The sequence below is a fragment of the Schistocerca nitens genome, chromosome 1, assembly GCF_023898315.1.
Source record: "Schistocerca nitens isolate TAMUIC-IGC-003100 chromosome 1, iqSchNite1.1, whole genome shotgun sequence".
Lineage (NCBI taxonomy): Eukaryota > Metazoa > Arthropoda > Insecta > Orthoptera > Acrididae > Schistocerca > Schistocerca nitens.
Genome location: NC_064614.1, coordinates 478,839,041 through 478,858,918, shown reverse-complemented (window position 1 = coordinate 478,858,918; position 19,878 = coordinate 478,839,041). Strand labels below are relative to the sequence as shown.

At 36.7% G+C, this 19,878-nt stretch overlaps 1 protein-coding gene across 2 annotated transcripts in view; it reads right to left on the bottom strand.

Moving 5' to 3' along the window:
- The window catches only part of LOC126252105 (ralA-binding protein 1), a 127,494-nt gene that overhangs the window by 22,660 nt on the left and 84,956 nt on the right, over positions 1–19,878 (bottom strand). For both annotated transcript variants that reach the window (XM_049952978.1, XM_049952971.1), the window contains 4 exons: positions 18,042–18,219; positions 15,268–15,398; positions 8,009–8,192; positions 2,938–3,325 (listed from right to left, as the gene is read on the bottom strand). In XM_049952978.1, coding sequence (XP_049808935.1) covers positions 2,938–3,325; positions 8,009–8,192; positions 15,268–15,398; positions 18,042–18,219 — 881 coding nt within the window. The remainder of the gene's footprint in view (positions 1–2,937; positions 3,326–8,008; positions 8,193–15,267; positions 15,399–18,041; positions 18,220–19,878) is intronic.

The following is a 19,878-nucleotide window of genomic DNA, read 5'->3' as shown; positions in this document are numbered from 1 at the left end:
CATTACAGAATTAAGAGGACACTTCCACTTCTCCCTAAAATCTTCCTACAGGCTTCTCACACATGGAGTGGTTCAGAGGAACAACTTTACGAACTGTTTCTATGATCTTTTGCTCTCCCTAATTTTACAATGGTTTTTGCCCCCACCATTTCAAAGCTGCCAGGTTCTCATAAGATTGCGCACATTTGGGCCTATGCAGAGCCATGCACCTGCCATAGTAGCATAATGGCATTTGCCATCGCAATAGAGGGCCACATGCTCTTCGTAGCTCTCCCAAATTGGCATGGAAGCATCAGTGGTGTGGTGAATCATTTGGTGATATGACGCATACAATCCTAGACATTCTCTCCAAATTCTAACAGATCCAGTTGGAAGTACAATGCTTACCTTGCTGAACACTCATCTAAGTGGCAGTTTTTAAATTTTTTTCAGCACCTCTCTGTCTGGTAGATGTATCCAGATTGGTAAATGGTCACTGGAGTGAAGGTTATCATCCATTTCCCAATGAGCAGCGTGCCTGAGAACTGCAGAGCATAAGGATAGATTGAAGCTAACTAAAAACAAAGGTATGTGTGAGTACACTGGCTTGGTGCTGCAACCAAACTGTAGTGAGGGCTTGTGTCAGGTAGAGTGGATATGAGGACTAAGGATGCAGGGAAGGGAGACTGACAGTAGAGAGGGAGAAGCCACAAGGGAATGGGACACAGAATGTCACACAGATGTGCCCATCCTGGCACAGGCAGGGACAGTTGCACTGCTGCACATGATGATGTGGAGGAGGGAGTGGTGATATGGTACAAAAGAACAGAGAACTTGCAAAGGGAAAAGTGTGAGTAGATGTAGTAGATGTATAGAGGTATGAGGATAGGTCTGGAGTTGAGTATGAAACAGTGGAAAGTGGGAAGGCTGTGAAGCAGCCTGTGCGCCACTAAGTGCTCTTCACTCTTGGTCACAGTTTGGCTTCAGCCATTCATTTCAGTAAACAACTGGTTGGTGGTCACGCCCACATAAAAGGAGATGCAGAAGTTACAGAATAGTAAATGACCTGACAGTGTTTGTAGATGACTCTTCCTCTGACAGGACAGCATTTGCCTGAAATGGATTGTGCTATGCAGATGCATATGACAGAGCAATATGACTCTTGTGACAAGCAGTTGGGATGGTCCAGGATATTTCACAGGTTAGGTGCAAGGATATTCCTCATTTTACGGCATGCTGAAAGATAGTCAAAGCCACGGGTCTTTGTAGTAGACTATTTATTGAAGCTAATCAAATCAAAACTCAGTATATCCTTCAGGCCAATAGTAGGACCATTACATGAAATGAAACATGAATCCTTCACATATAAATGATATGGGACATGCTGGCAGATAACCTGGAGCCATTTGTGCTTCTACAACACTCAGTTAGGGACTTGTACATTTAACAGGACTCCCACCACCAAACTTCTGCTGCATTCAATGAATATATTACAAACCTATGGTAATTTTCATGGTTTCTGGGGTTACCTGATCTCAAATATGCAGGGTTAACAAAGGGTGCTGTTAAGAGATATCTGCATTTTCAATACCTTCTTCAATTTTTTTTAATTTTTTTTTATTTTATTTTATTATTTTTTTTTCCCCATGAGCTGTGAATCTCACATTACGATGATCCACAGCAGTCATCACTAGTTGAATGCTTTGTGCATCTAGAAAGGTGTCTCAATTTCAGCATTTGCAGGACGTGAGGCATAGCACTACCAACAGTTTTGTACGAGGTGTGTTTTTAAGTCAGTACCATTTTGAAATTAAAAAAAAGACATGCTAAGGTATCTCAATAATTTTATTTTTACACGAAAGCCTGTACCTTAATCTACTTTTCAACATAATTTTCATCAATATTGAGGCACTTGTCATAACCTTGTACCAGTTTTTGAATACCTTCCTCATAGAAGTCTGCCACCTGACTTGTTAACCACTGCATCACCACTGTTTTCACTTCGTCATTGTCTTGAAGACACTGACCGCCCAGGTGTTTCTTCAAGTGCAGGAACAGATGGTAGTCACTGGGTGCAAGATTGGGGGTGTACGGAGGATGATCTAGAGTTTCCCATCGAAAAGACATGACAAGATCTTTCATCTGATTCGCCACATGTAGACGGGCATTGTCTTGCAGCAAAACGATGCCCTTGCTCAACTTCCATGGACTGTTGCTTTGATTCTGGTGTGACGTAGGCCACCAATGTTTCATCGCCTGTAACAATTTGGCTTAAGAAATCATCACCGTCGTTGCGGTACCACTCACGGAAAGTTGGTTTTGTGCACATCCGTCAACATTTTTGGTACCTAATGTGTGCACAATTTTCAGTAATTCAACTGCTCGGTTACAATGCCATACAAAACACTACGAGAAACATTAAGAAAGTCATCCCGCAAGGAGGAAATCGTAAAGCATTTCTTTTCTCTCACCTTATTGTCCACTTTCTGCACCAAACTTTCATTAACGAGCGAAGGACACCCACTCTGTTGTTTGTCATGCACATTTGTGCGGTCATCTTTAATTGCTCTCACCCACTTTCTTACCATTCCATCACTCATACTGTTTTCTCTGTAAACTGCACAGATCTCATGATGAGTATCAATTGCTTTTAGGCCTTTAGCACTAAGAAATCTTATAACAGTCCGTACTTCACAGTCAGCAGAACTCACGATTATCGGAGGCATCATAAACACTCAGTACACAACGTAAACAAGGAACAATCAGACTGTAACGGCATCAGTGCGTAGATTAAGGTACAGGCTTTCATGTAAAAATAAAATTATTGAGATATCTTAGCACGTCTTTTTTTAATTTCAAAATGGCACTTACTTAAAAAACACACCTCGTATAAAACAAATGAGATGCACACCTGTGTGACTTTCAACAGATATTGAGAAAGAACCATTCAAATGTTACCTGTTTGGTTATGAGGCCTTTTCTCTGCATTCTTCCCATTATCTGCTACTTTTGATTCCTTGACATCATTATCAGTCTCTACATCTTCAGCAGCTGCTTGTGATTTTGAAACATTTGCTGTATGATCTTGATTCTGTGCTACATTTTGATCCTGCCGGCCATCAATGTCATCAATAGTCACAGATGCTGGTGGTGAAGTTTTCACTGTGCGTGTTTCTGTTTCTTGTTTTACAACTGCAGTTGTGCTAACAACTGTATCATCTTCTGAACATGAATGGAACTTCTGTAGTGATAAGTCAATATGGAATTCATCCTCTGCTGGTTTCTCCTCCAAGCTCTTCTGGCCATGATTCATTTCCTGTGATCTTTGAACAGTCCTCAGTTTTCTCTAAATTGGACAAAATTAAAAATTAACTATTATATAATATGAACAAAATCTGTGTTGTGTTAAAAAACATTACATTATAGATATGCTATAAAACAGGGAACCACTGTTCATATATAATCAACAACTCAAAAAGAAAATTGTACAAATTAACAATGAAGACATTAAAAAATGGTTCAAATGGCTCTAAACACTATGGGACTTAACATCTGAGGTCATCAGTCCCCTAGACTTAGAACTACTTAAACCTAACTAACCTAAGGACATCACACACATCCATGCCCGAGACAGGATTCGAACCTGCAACCGTAGCAGCAGTGCGGTTCCGGACTGAAGCGCCTAGAACCGCTCGGCCACAGCGGCCGGCGAAGACACTGCATCAGTCGATGAGTTCGTATATTTAGGTCATTTGAAAGTGCAACTGGAAATACAGCAAAACAAACAAACAGAGGAATAAAAATGGCCTGGTGAGTTTTTGGGGAAACTAAACACAATTTTTATTTGTTGTGAAATGAATGAAGATAGAGAGAGGCAATCATATCTTGTATTCTCCTGGCAACCAGGGAAAGGAGTAGACATAAATAAAGACACACTCTAGTCTTTGTGCTGTTGAGCTTAATAAAACAGTGAGCTTAAGGAATCCATGATGTGGACTACACACCTAAACTATTCTCTATAATCATTTTTCATAAATGTTATAGAAATCTGAGCAGCAACCACAGCAGCAAGACAGAGGGACAAAGTTATTTAACAATAAATTACCATTAGATATCTCATCTTCTTCTTCTTCTTCTTCTTCTTCACACACACACACACACACACACACACACACACACTCTCTCTCTCTCTCTCTCTCTCTCTCTCTCTCTCTCTCTCTCTCTATGGTAAACAGAAAATTTCTCAGCTAAATATTTATTATGTGTTGGGGTCACTTACTGTGTATTGAACAGTTATAGATTTATTTTCCACAACAACTGCAGTTGGTTTATATCAAAATCAGAGTTTTTATTACAAACGGTACTGTTCTGAAACAGACTTGGTAATATGACATGGTATCAGTTTTAGTGGGCTTCCTACACAGATTGTCTCTTAAAGCAGCATTCTCTCTACTGAAAGTGAAGGTCAATTTTAGATGGATAGTATTTACATATAGTTGTGCAATTACTGTTCCCTAAGTAGCCATCCAAGGGCAAAACAAAAACTTCTTGGCCCATCACAGGGATGGTATGCATAACAATGAAATGAAATGTTATTTTTGTTATGTTGGTACATGTTGCATAATATGTGAAGTGACAACTTGATATATGGAACAGTTTTGTTTGTTTCATTCAAATTAATACACTGGGATATAGCAGATATAGCACCACACTAAAATTATTTGTTTTGAACAGCATATAAACATAGGAAACTCATCATTTTTCAGAAGTTGAGAATTGTTTAGTTGAATTCATACAAGAAGAGCCATTTGAGGAACATTCCTAAACTTCAACCACAGAGGAAAAGAAAGTCCACAATGTAATATTGGCCAGTCAGCACCGAATAGTGTACAAAATAGATAATCCCATAGGTGTAACAAAAGAAAGAGTATGGTACGTTTGACATGAATAACTGACTACAGTGAAACCTCTTTATAATGTTCCTCCATATAATGTTTTCCTCTATGTTACATCCGTTATTTTCAGTCCCGACTAAAAACCCATAAAAACAATGTTAAATTTTCCTCTTTACTACGTCTCCTCTATATTACAATTTCCTCCATGTAACACTCATTTTTGGAACCCTGGTCAATTATTTACCTCTTTATAATGTTTAAGTGACTGGATGTAGATGTACTGTTTTCCGTTCTGTGGATTCACAGTTTGCACTGGCTTGGAAAGCCCACACTCAGCGTTTTTCATATGTTAGCGGCAGAACCCGGTCATGCGACATGTGACACATATTCTGCTTGCAATCTTTTTGGAGTCATTTCAGTTGATGCTTTGTATTCGTAGCATGTTGTGTGAGCTGAGCAGCAAACAGTTCGTGTGTCTAGTGAGAGTGTGTCTTCGATATAATGTTTTTTTAAAAAAAGCTTTCATCAGTGGACATGAGTGAAAAGCGGAAGAACATTTCTCTGGAAGAGAAGGCTTCTGTTATTAAAAAAGTGGAGGCATCTCCTAGTGTGAGTCACGTGGAGCTAGCGAAGCAATTTGAACTGGCCCCCTTAACACTCAACACTATTATGAAAAACAGATCATCGATAATGGAAGGGTTTGAGAATTGTGAAAATTCTAAATGTACGCATTTGAAACCATTGACTTATGATGAAATGGAGGAAGTTTTATTAACTTGGTTTCAGAGAATTTGATGCCAAAATGGGGAATGCTGCAAGAAAAGTGCTGATGTTTGTAGATAGATGTGTGGCACATCCACCAGACGGATCCTTTCTGAGAAATGTGAAAGTAATTTTCCTGCCACCTAACTGCATCAGCCATCTGCAACCTTTGGACTTGGGAATAATACAAGCCCTTAAGGTTAAATATAGGACAGCCCTTGTAAAAAAAGGCCTTGAATTTGATGGACCAAAGAAAACTGGGAAGCCAGCAGAGCTCACAACTGAAGCTGAATATTTTACAGGCAATGAATTTAATTATGCACTCACAGAAGGAAGACAGTGCTGAAACTATTAAAAACTGTTTGTGAAAGCAGGATTCTGTGAGAATGAGATGGCAGCTCCTGTGGAAGATGTTGCAAATGATTTGCAAGAATTTCAGGAATTAATAGGCAGTGATTCTGTCACTTTTGAGGACTTTGTGTCTGTGGATGACAACGTGGCAACCACAGGAGTACAAAGTATTGAGGAGCTGACTGCAGCGAGAAGCTTGGAGAATAATAGTGGTAGTGAAAGTGACAGTGACAAGGAAGATGACCCTGTTCCCTCATATACTAAGGCAGCTGAAGCCTTTGAAACATTCAGGAGATATATGATGGCCCATAGACTTGAGGACAGAACAGTAGTTCAACTTGCTCATTTGGAGCAAGAAATGATCACCATAGAGTCTAAGAGAAATAGAAAACAAACATGTTTGCTTGAATATTTAAAAAAAAATCATAGGTATATGATTTTCAGATTGCATAGATTCCTAGAGTTTTGTGCAAATTTAAGTTCCGTTTCATAATTTAATTATTGAAGTAATTTTTTTGTAACTAATTCTTTTTTAATCTGTACCATTTACTGTGTTTTTATGTAATATGTTCAGTATATCATAAACAAAATTTCGCTCATATTCTATAATTGGGTCAACTGAAGAACGGGATACCACCTGTCAGCTTTGGAAAATGATGTCATATCTTAAGAGTCTGTTATAACTTTTTACAGTACAAACTGATCCATTTACTTTCACCCATTCACCTACCGGACCCTATGTTTTAATTACAAAACACTAAATCATTTGATACAGTGATCATTTGCAATGAATATCATATTATAGTGTTGTGAAAATTTAAAATGTCGTCTATGGCACCATCTGTCAAAGCTGATTAGTGGTATCCCGATCTTCAGTAATGCCCTATAATTATTATTTGGAAGCCTTCCTCTTTATAGTGTTTTCCTCTATACATTGTTCAGAATTTGTGGTCCCTTGAAAAACGTTATATAGAGGTTTCACTGTATTAGAAAGCTTGGTGTAAGACAGATATAAAGTTGATTGAATTATGAGCTACAGAAAATAATAAAATAAATTTGTCAGCAATATTTACACTGCTTCAAAATTAATCCAATTGATGCTAGTTACTGTGGATGAATCATATCTATCAGTTTTACCTGGAATAAAAGTATCAATTAGAAGCCAGAGAAACCTGAACAAAAAAGGCAACATCCATTTCATCTACTGCAAACAAACAGCCAGTATTTTCTGTGATGTAAATGGGATTCTACTTGTTGATTATCTTGTGAAGGGTAAGAGAATGACTAGTGAATACTGTGCAACTCTTCCAGACCAAATGGTTGAAAAAAATAGATGAAAAGTGGCCCAGACTGAGTGAACTGCTGGAACATCCAACCTGTTCTCCATGGTCTGCCTTCTCTGACTTCTCCATCTATGAAAATGTTTTGAGGCCAATGAATTTGCTTAGGTAACTGGAGACAAGTATTCTGTAGTCCTTCCAGAACTGCACTTTAAAAAAATGAATCTTTCCATTGAGAAGAATGTAGATGGTGAGTTATAACTTACACTAGCATGTGATGACAACAGAAAAGATATCAGTCAAAACATACTGCAAGTGAATAACTAAGATGAAAAATATACACAGACTGAGGGAACAAATTGAGAACAAATAAAGAGGAACATGTGGACATGCTGTAGAAAGTGAGAAAGGTGAAAAGAGTTATGCTCGTATAAGAGCAGACCGTTGGATAGAATCTGTCTATGGTACTCTACAAATGATTTCCAAATCAAGCCAACCTTATTTAAAACTGAGCACTCTAATTAGTACAGAGCTACCTACTCCCTGGAGATGCCATGAGAGCTTAAATAAGCTGCTCTTCTGACCTTTCTGGATCATGAACTCAGGAAATATGATTTTAATGCAACTTGAATAAATGACAAAACATTTTCTATAGTTCTCTAATATGTCAGTCATAATCACTTACCATATTCACTTCTCTTAAATTTTATGAGTCTTTAAGTAAAATGTATATTATCAAACCTTGAGTTGTGTGATTAGCCTTTGCACCTCCCAGAGTTGTTCCTCATTTCTCTTTGATACATAACCAGCATTCATTTGTTGATGAATGTGGTTAAGTAATGACTCCTGCTTTGCAAGTTCAACTGATATTGCAGGCACTGTGTCTGGAAGGCTTGGGCTCCCGGCACTCAGCGGCGGCACGTATCTGCTTGCACACATGTACAGTGTTCACCCACACATTGATAAAGTTATCAAAAAAGCAGGATGTCAAATGAGATATTGTACCTCTTTCACTTGAGTTGTGTCCCATGTTCTAAACTGAGTGGTTTTAACTTACAAACTAGTGTAAAGCTCATATGAAAATGGGCACATTTTCTTAGAATGAATTTCATAAACATTACTAATAATGAAAAGTAAACAATTAGATACAAGGTCCTCATTATAAAATGCCACCAGAAACTCATTTAGTGGGTGTAAGGATTACATTTATGCACTTACACTTTATGTACTTTTTATGAGAACCACATATGTACAGAACATTTGAGTCAAAGCTCTCTTTATATTTGAATGTTCACAAATTTATTCATGTTCTACACTATGTCATTTCATCAGAATATGAAGGAAACTGTACTGATCTTGATTTATGAAGTTGTATCCATTTGGAAATTTCAATAACTTCAGTTTTTGTGACAGAATTGTCAAAAAAAAATTAGGTGTGAACTGATTTTTAGCTGGAGACTAAATAAGAGTGAAAGAGAGAAGAAGTGTTGGACCGGTGTTGCAGTACTGCTGGGATTGGCCCATCTAATCAGTTCAAACATTATGTCAAAGCCTGAAATGACTAAATATTCTGCAGTGATCGTATATTCTGCTGTTGTAACTGCTTATGTTTCTCTTGAGGTAGCTTTTGATGGGCATGGCAATTTGCTACTACCACAGAAAACAAATGGCTATAAAATTAGGGTAATATGAAAGAAGACCATTTTTTTAAATTTTATGTGTATCTGAAAAGAACTGCTATTATTCTGTTTCAACAGTGGCACAGCCACTGATTGCACTGAAACACTTTTATATGTCTTGAGCACAGCATTTATTCACTTATTATGCCTTTCAAGTTTTGACTTTCTCCATTTTTAAAGGTTACAAAAAATTGATAAACCGGTATCAGTAAAGGAACATTATGATAATGCCACAAAATATACATCACACATTGATATAAAGCACTCACCAGAAATACATATTAACCCAAATGGATATGTCAATAGGAATACATGATATCTAGTCAACCTTCAGTGATGACAAGATAGTGCAAACCGATTTACAGTATAGTGATACCATGAAGTGGAGAAAGCCATTAGGTGGCATTACAGTCATGGCAATTATAAAACATAATTTTTGATGTACAGAAATAATATACAATCAGTGAAAGTACTAAGTTAATTATCTGCACAACTGTGACTATGGTACTAAACAGCACTGTTGGCTCAAGGTTCTCTATGGACCAACAGTAGCTCGACGACCTGGTGAACAGAACTGCGCAGGAGAAAATGAAAAATTCTATCTACAGGAAAGCAGAAAATCCAAAACTACATAGAGACACGCATGAAGATGAACACAACACACAGCAGGTGTGAATGGCTGATGACTGAGCACATGTAAACAGCACAAGTCACAAGGTGAGGTCCACGGTGGTTGAACTCAGTGTTAGAATTGCTCTGTCCAGCTTACTGTTGCCCATAGGTAAACACTTCCATCAGCAGGTTCACCCATACAATGTGTCACCTGTGCCCACCATGGCACTTGTCCACACTAGCCTGCTGCGCTACTAATGCCAGCTCATATGCCTCCTTCCATCCATCCATCTGTGTTGTCTGTCTGTTAATCTTGTCTAAATCCATCATCCCTGATTAAAGCCATGTAGGACCAAAAATGGCTAGGCTTGGGCTGTGACCTCCTATGCAGAACTGGAGAGAGCACCGGAAGCCCAGAAACCGACCAAACACCAAAGGAGGCAACATCATCACTGCTGGCTCCATCAGAGGGGTGGAAGGGTGCAAATGCTGAGGCAATAGTTGGCCCACCAGCAGTGACAGATGCAAGGCCACATCCACTGGCAAGGAGGTGGAAGAGGCATGGAGATGTAGGATGGCAGTCAGAATCCACGGGCTTCACATCAGTAGTGCAGGAGTAAGCCTTGCTGGGGCCTGAGGCAGCAGGCAAATGGAGGATGGTGGTAGGTGCAAAGGTTAGTTGGTCTAATGACAGAACTAAGTGGCATCTTATAGCAACACAAGGAAAAATTGAAAAATGGATTTTTCTTAAGTCTGTTCAGAACAATACAAAATGAATTCCTGGAATCAATATATGATGTATGCTTCAATTGAATCAGGAATCAACCATCAAAGATGTATTTCCTCAGAATCTAATCTGCTGGAACCATTGCCTGTGAAAATTCATCACAACTGTCCCTAATAATGTGGAGAAAATAATGAGACATTTATTTCCTTTGTACAACCAAAAAGTCACACTGCAGACAACTTGACTGTAGCTATTCTCATTGAGCTAGATAAATTGAAAGTAAGGTAAATGAAACACCTGGAAACTGACAGCTCAGTGTTTTCATTACAAATGGCCTCAAAAGTAGAGGTGCATAAAATGTTCACTTTATTCAGTACTATGCAAATCAGTTAAATTTAATTGTTGGACACTGTGTGAGAGGTAATAAGCGAGTGTGGATTTTCAGCAACTTGAAAAGAATTTCTATCTTTTTCTCAGTATTCTAAGTGCACAAATGTTTTTGACACAGCACATACTTACATGTCCTTAGTCCATCAGGTAGAATTTCAAATCAAGGAGTGCAACCATTATATACAAATTCCATTATGGAATAGTTAAGTGGAAAGGAAAAATTATTGGCAATAATTACAGGTCAATAATGAAGGCTAAGTGACAAAGAGTTTCATGTAAGATGAAGATTTTCTCTTCTGGTTACATTTTTTAGGTAAAATCATGCCTCACTGTGACAATCTGTTAAATGAAGTACAGCATACGAATATTGATGCAGTGAAAACTGTTCCATATGTATATCACTTTGCAGCACCTGAGTGTGCACGAGATGTCTGCCCTGAGTGTGCATGAGATGTCTGCGAATGCATCATGACTCATATCAGTGATGGAATTAGTTTTAATGATCATTTGTCAGTCACATAGCTGTTAGAACTCCTGTCATTTACAAAAATCAATCTGTTTTTCCAGAAAAAGAACTGAAAGCAGCTGTTCATTTCTTTCAGTTACTGTCTTCAGACATATTTCATGAACAGAATGAGCTGTACAGCTGAAACAATCTCATTAAAGCATTGTGTACTTTGATCTTATTGAAATTTCTGTATGAAAACAATATGGCAAAAACATTTCCTGAACAGAGTTAAACTTCTGCAGATAATAGTGACCTTCCCAGTGATGACCAGCTAGGCAGAACGGTGCTTCTTTTTGCTAAAGCAGGTGAAAACATTCATTCAAAATAATATAAATGAGAACTGACTTTGTGCGCTTTTGATGTGTTCTCTTGAAAAAGGATTACTGAACAGTTCAACTTTCAATAAAATGGTGTGTGTGATGATGACAACGATATTTGTTTGTGGGGTGCTCCACTGTGCAGTTATCAGCGCTCGTACAAATCCCCAGTCTTTTCACACTCCAGTCACACCATTTTTTCCTGAATGATAATGAAATGATGAGATAAACACCAACACCCAGTCCCCAGAAAGAGAGAATCCCCGAACCGGCCGGGAAACGGACCTGGGACCCCATGATCCAGAGGCTGCAACACTAGCCACTAGACCACGAGCTGTGAACTCAGTGGAATGGTCACTGATTTATGATCAGAGTGTTTTTTGCACGGTCAGTTGTATGTTGCCCTTTCCCAAACTGGTAGTCCAGAATAGCAGTTCATAATCTCACCACACAGTATACAAAAAATGAAAAATGTTGTATATTCTTATGTTACCACTTTTTTTAGGTCACTTCCTTGTGTGTCTGTTTGTACAAATTTTGGACTTGATTTTAAACTAACTTTCCAAAGAGCAAGAGACCTGAAATTTTAAACACAGCTCAGAACTGGATGACAGTGCAATATTAACATACTTTCTTCCAACTAACTACCAATGGATGGGGATAGGAGTGATAAAGATTGATAATGCCAGATATCATGGCTGCCCTGCAGGACCAACATGTTGTGTGTGTGTACTTCTGAAATCTGTTTCAGGCAGAATGCGGTAGACTGGCAGAGCTGAGCAGAAAAACGGGGGACGAGGTGCTGAATGTTGCTTTCCTATATCTGTCTGGTTGGTACAAATTTTGCAACTGATTTTAAACTTACTTCCTGTTGAGCTAGACTTGAAATATCAAACACAGCTCAGAAATAGATGACAATGCAATATTAACTTGCTTCCTTGTCTGGTGCATGGTGATGGGTAAATTGGATATCACTGCTATTTACAAATTGTTTGCAGGAAGAACAATTGCTGGTAGGCCTCCCTGTGAGCTAGAACATCTCCAGTTTTTACCTTCATGGTCTTTTCATAAGGTATGTGTAGGCAGAAGCAACATACTGGTTGAGTCAGGTGAAGAAAAAATGAAATAAACTTGAAATTTACCATGTCTCTGTTGTGGTCACATAAAAATGTTTTAAATCAATTGAAAAATTTCACACACAGGAGGCTAAAAACCAGAAAATAATTATTTACATAAAAATGAATTTTCAGTATACCAAATTTTTAAAATGGACCAAAAAGTATAAAATAATTTCTCCCAGCCCCATGCAGATTCCAAACCCAATACAGAGAGTCCTAAAAATTTGTGACTGTGAGTTTGTAATAGTTATGGAAATACCTGCAAGATTTAAAAAGAAAAACATGGGGCACATTCTATTCATAATTGATGCATGAGTAGTTCCCCTCCTAACTATTGCATGTAAGTCACATTTTTAATTTTAAATTTTACAAGTATTTTCAAAGCTATTAAAAATTCACAATCACAGATTTTCAGCACTATATGGGGGGTGGGGGTTACAAATCCATATGAGGCAATGAGAAATTATTTTATACTTTTTAGTTCAATTTAAGAACTTAATATAAAAAAAATTCATTTTATTTAAATAATTATTTTGTAATCACACTGTGTATAAAAAATTTAAAAGACATAATAGAAACAAAAAAACAAACCAATCTTTTCCATTCATATTCTTCATGATTTATTACAATTTCAAGTTCCACACCTTCAAAGCGGGCGAAGTCGCAGTGAGGAGCCAAAATTTGCATCCTGACACAATTCCGAAGAATAGCCCATATTCCCATATACAAGGTAATTCTGAAAGTCCTGTTACAAACTTCTAGGGCTTGTAGAGGAGGATGAGAACATAACATTTTGAACAGGAATCCATTTCTGAAAAACACTGTTTCCGTGCTACAACCATTTGAAAACATATTGGTAATGCAACCACTTTTACAAGTAATTTAATAGGTGTGACCCAGTATATCACTTTTTTTATAATTTCACTCATTAATAACCAAAAAAATTGCTCGTGTACTCATTGACGGTCTCTCTTCAACGTAATGCAGTAAGGCCCCTTCCACTTCTGGTGTTTGGCATCTCCTTGGAGCACCACAGACACACCTGCTGATAGTGAAGGTATGCCTTTCTAAGTCACTGCATAATTGTGGTGGAAAGGATATGCAGTGCACTCATATGTTGTGGATAACAATCATGATAAAGGTGATGAGCAGCTCCTCCATTATCGTGAGCTTCGCCATACAGGAGGATCATGTCAGTGTATTTTGCAAATGTGTTTCAACTACGTTGCTCGAACATTCAGAGACACGTGAGTGAGGCTCGAAGCAGTCAGAGAGGTAGGATGGATGTCAAATTATATCAGCCAATCTTATGTAAGCACCTGTTACCATGACTACCCTGTTGCATACCTAACCTGCAAACATGTTTTCAAACAGCTGTAGCATGGAAAGGTATGTTTCCAGATATGGTGTCCAATTCAAAATACAGTATTGTCTACTCAGTCCCCTCTACAAGTCCTAGAGGTTTGTAATGGAAATTACTAAATACCCTGAATGCCTAGCAATTGTGAAACATTTCCAGGTTTACTAGTGGTATACAAAATTCCACTGTTGCACTGAACTGCGATGGTTGTAACATTACAAAAATAGAGGACTGGTGGGGCAAGTTCAGGGAAGTTTTCTGAGTTTTTGACATTTGGTAAAACCCAGGGACACAGATATTTTATTAACTGCTGTAGCTGTGGTGAACACAACCCCAAAAATTATTAAGGAAATGTATTTTTAATTACTGAATAAATTTCCGTCTGACTTATTACTATTCATTGGAAATGTAAATTACACACCTGTCAAGCTCCCTTAGATATCTGCACCATGCATGGAGAGTTGGGGAGGGGAACTGGAAAGGGAATAAGGAGGGGTAGGTAGGAAGGGGGTTGACATTGGCGAGAGCAGAAAGTGTGGGTGAGTAATCGAGTATTACATCGCGAATACCTTCCACTGTTCTGCAATGAGTCTGAACTCATAAACATTATACATGGTCACACTAAAATGGTGCTAACTGGTGCTGTAACTAACTAGGTTCTATACTTACCCACCATCCCAATGATTCCACTATATCAGATTGCTAGAAATATTCTATCACATTTACACACACAAATAAATAACAATAATGAATATGAGTTGCTTTTGAATTTTTGATATTTGAGCAAAGCTCCACTAATGAGACAAATGTATCACTCTGTGTATAATTACATTTGTTCTCTTTATATCTTTCTATAATGTAATTTTGCTTATGTTTCTTGCTTGCTTGCCTGTTAGCTAGCTAGATTGCTCTTCTATGTTATATGTAAACACTATGTTGACCTAATTATGATTTGTGACAAACTGGATATAAATTTTAAACAAATTTCCAATGTAGCAGCTTCTGGCAATCTGAATATATCAGTCCTGAATCATCTGAAAGTTGTAGAGCATTAACTACAAAAGTTTCTTGTTAGGATATCTGGGTTGATCCACTAAATGTATGGCCAGTAAAATTGGAAGCTTGAATATCTTTAGGAGCACTATGACTCACTCCTCAAGTATTTTTGAGGTAAATCATAAATCTGTGTACTCGTATTTCAGTCCAAAGGCATTATCTAAAAATCTATTTAAGTTATTTATCAAATGTAATTTCATGAAAAAAATCCATTTCATCTCTCCATAACTTACTTGACAATACTGATATCGGGGAAGAGGGTTCGACAGTGACACAGCAATGTTGTAAGCAGTCGGTGGCTCATTTGCAAAACTGGGCTCAAAGTTATTGCTATGTTTTGAGCATTCATTTTGTTGTACTTTTCCTGAAATAGAAATAACAGACAATGCCTAATTTTTGGTGCACTGAAAAACATTTATAAATAGTTTTCACAATAATTAATATTTCATTTTTGGCTGTATGCACCTCACACTAAGACATTTTAGAACACTTAAAGAAAACTATGCTCTTTTTATAACATTTTGTTTGAACCTTCCTGACAAGTTAAAACTTTTTGTGCAGCATCATGACTTAAAAGGCAGACTGTACAAGCCTGAACCATCCAAGGTTATATCACACATTGATTCAAAACACATATCTTTCTTTTGTTACTGTAAATTCTGCAATAGAGTTGTTTATGAAATGAGATTTTCATTCTGCAGTTTGCTTAATTTGGTATGAAGTTTGCTGCATCAGACACTAAATGCTGGAGCAGGGCTCAAAATGGAATAAATGTTGCATCTGAATTATTGTTCACTTCAAATTTATTTGAAAGACATTCTTATCATTTCATTTTTCTTTAACATCTAATGTGTTGTCTGCTTAAGTGTTGATTTTTTTCTGGAGCTGACATCCCATGTTGAGACTTTTTTTACCGTTTTGCCTTCAGGTGTTATAGGCAGAAATTAGGTACTGTTTAAAAAATGTGGAGTTCGGAAAGTGTTGATGCCAACAATGCAGCTCACAAGCAGTTCAGTTAGTTTAGTATTTTGCATGTTTTGTGGGTTATATTTGTGATAAATTGCCATGATGTGGAGCATGTCAGTAGGTTTACAAATAATGAAATTTCTCTGTGAAAACATGGCTACATGTTGCCCATCCACATAACAGATTTTTGTTTAAGCATTATCTACAACAAAATTTGAAAAAAATAACCCAACCTCATGCATATTATCTAATCAGAAATTCACGTCTGGAGTAGAAAGAGTTGCCAAACAACTCCTTCCTATGCAAAAGAAAGTTAAATTATGGATAGTGTAGGCTACTTTTTATGAATGCTGCTCTTAATTTCAGATGCTTCACAAAATGCTTTATAAGAGAGCAAATGTATTATGAGGCTGTAGTTAGTATGCCTTTTTTTTTAAACAATTGCATACATGAAGTCTGTGGATAGACACTAGGTAACCATACAACAGGTTTCTATGGAATGAATACTTTGTGTCTACATGTATAATTGGTTCAAAAATTGCTTCATCAGTGAATGAAATTATGTAAATTAAGTTAATTTTCTAATGTTTTCATCAATTAGACACTGAACAAATATTGCTAAACACAAGAATTTGAGAAGACCTATTCATGTTCACCTAGGAATTTTGAACAATCAGTTTTATGTATTCCTCTCCCCCTCCCCACCCATGCTGTTTGTTATAGGTGATGATATATCTTGCCTTACATCATTGAATGAACTGTGATATTTCTAAGCGAATCATCAACCAAGAAATAATAATACTTTTAAATATTTCATTTATTCTTCATTTTTTGCAACTCTATTGGGATTCATTATGCTTGAATCACCAGCAAAGAGCATTATTTCTGCTTTGTCAATGTAAGATGGAAGGTCAATTATATGTAACAAGAAAAGAAATAGTCCCACAATTGAACCTTGTGAAATGACAGTAATAATTTGTCTCCACTCTAAGGAAGATTCATCATGAAAATTGCACTAGTTATCTAAAATGACCCGTTGCCTTCTATCAGTTAAATATGAAGGGAACCACCTATTCATTGTATCTCATGTCCTCTGTATGATTAATTCTTTATTACACGTTTACTTCTTATTAACTAATGGAAAATGTGTTTATGAACTGTGATGACAAGAGGGAGAATTTATTAACATGATTAACATTAGATAAATGAGAATCACAACAGAATAGGTAACAAATCTATCACTTTTGTGGTAATTTGTTACCAACTCCAGTGGACTGTGTATGTCTAATAATAAGACTCTTCCTTGTTCTATTATCTTATTACCACTACACTAGTATAGTCTTGTATCACAGGCTGCTTTCCAACATGTCTTTCTGCACCTGTATCACCCAATCACTTCTGTCACTCTCCCTTGGATTTCTTCTTTTCACTTAAATTACAAATCAGGTCTTCAGTATGTCATGGTTTCATGTCGTAATTGACTTCCTTGGACAAAGTATCAATTTTTTATACCAAAACACAGTGATCATGATAGTACATTAATCATTTTTCATCCTATATCACTATGAAAAAAAGAAAAATGGTGTGTGCTTTAAATAGCTCATGGGGAATCCATAATAGGAACTTCAAGACTTCTCTGTCTTTGTCAACATGGTGAAACCGCCAAGCAATGTTTCCCACTATCATGACTGTGTCTTTCACAGTTAGTTGTCAGTTTTGAGTGATGGTGTAATTGCAAATGCTTTTGTTTCAATGTTGTATCATTGGAGTGCCATTTTTTCAAATAATCATTGTACAGTTCATCCAGGTTTCTGTACTTTTAATTATTTCAAGTGAATAGATTTTGGTAAAACAAACTGCTTTTCAATAATGTATTTAGTAATTTGTCCTTCACTCTGAATGAAAAATCAGTCAAGAAGTACTAAATCATAATAAAATGGCTAAAGAAATGCCGAATTGTAATAAAAGTTATTTACGAAAGAGTGGATTATAGATTAAGAATTTCTGTTCTCACAAATAACTGTTGCAATAAAATACTTACATGTATTGTTACATTATCAAGATGTACCATCATCCAGCCCAAAAGATGCAAATTACATTTTGGGAGCTGGCTAATGAGTCCTTGCAGTTCAGCTTCACGAATTGTAACTTCCTTCTCTGCAGCAGCCTCTTCAAATCGAGACAGAAGATCATTTGTCAAAATAGGTTCTGGTAGTTCCCTAAGTAAGAATAACAAATAATTTAAAATGCCTTCATGAATATACTCTCTGGCAGTACTGAACTTAACAACACTTCACAGCTGCTGTGAAGTGTAAGTATTCCATGTTATTTGTTATCAGTTTACTTAATATTAATTCAACACATGTATTACAGGTCATCAAATGACAAATATCTATTAGAATTAATAATGTAAGTTTGGTGAATATAGTTTGTGTTACATGATCAGTATTTACGCTGACCATGCTTTTGTGAGGTTTTTTTTGGCACTATTCATTAAAATTTGTGAACTAATTAGAATAAAGAGAGATGATTTAAAAGCATTTATGACATGTAGAGACAGTATGCAAGAGGTGGTAAACAAAAATAATGAGCCTTTTGAAAAATGTAAGGTGTGGTACATTGCTAACAAGTTATGTATAAACACAAAAATGGAGAAAATTTATTTTAATCTGAAGGTACGGAAAGAAGAGAATCACAGTGCCAAATTATTGAGACTAAAAATACACTAAAGGCTCTCATGGGATGACCATATAAGCTATCTGATAGGTAAACTTGCACATGATATTCCTGCTGTATTAACTAAGATATTCTGTCAGTAAAAGTTTATTGATGCTTTGCTACTATGCATTCTTTCAGTCACAGCTACAATATGGGATTCTGTTATGGTGTAATTCAACAGGCACAAACAGTGTATTCAAATGGCAAAAAAAAAAAAAAAAAAAAAAAAAAAAAAAAAAAAACAATTAGATGTATACAAGGATTGGGTCCAAGAGAAACCTGTAAGGAACACTTCTGCCAAGTCTCCATATGTATAACTGCTTAATATATGTAAAAGAAAATACACAACAATTTACAGACAGAATAAATTTAAGTTTGCCCAGCACTAGAAACAACTGCATGCTTGATATACCGTACTCTAGGCTGTCACTGACACACAACAGTCACAAACACCTAAGTCTAAAATCATATAATAAACTGTCACAATCAATCACACCCCTCACCCTCTTAAATTAAAGGAAGTATTAGACACATGGTTTAAAAATAAAGCATACTACTCAACTGAAGAACATCTTGGTCTAATCTAATCTTGGAAGGAATGTATAATGAAATAATGTAACTATCATTAACTAAAGCTGTAAAACTGTATAATTAATTCTTGAATGTAACTAATATAATAATTATTACTGAAATGTTATGATTAGTTAAAAGTTTATGTATTTATATGTATAAGTAAAACAACGATGTGTGTAAAATGTAAAAAATACTAACTACTAAAAAGATGTATGTATATACAGGGGCGATTCTAGAAGTCAGTCAAGGTGGGGGTGGGGGTGGGGGGGGGGTGGGGGGGTGGAATATCGCTTAACAAAAGAAGAGTTGGCGTCCTTCACCGACAAATTGGTACAATTTGGTGTTGCTTAAAGTAGTTTTTGGTAACTGTTTTAGAGTTCAGGGTAAAAATATGTCTACAGAATGTGTGTGCCTGGGAAAATAAAACGATTTGACCCAGATGTCTGGCGATTTCGAAGTTTTTATCTGGGGTCAGCAATTTAAGTGTTGGTAGGCATACCCGGCATATTTAGCTTTCTTGAAAACTGCAAGTGGTACTTTTACATTAATATACATCCAATGTATATTAATAAATAATAAGATGCCCA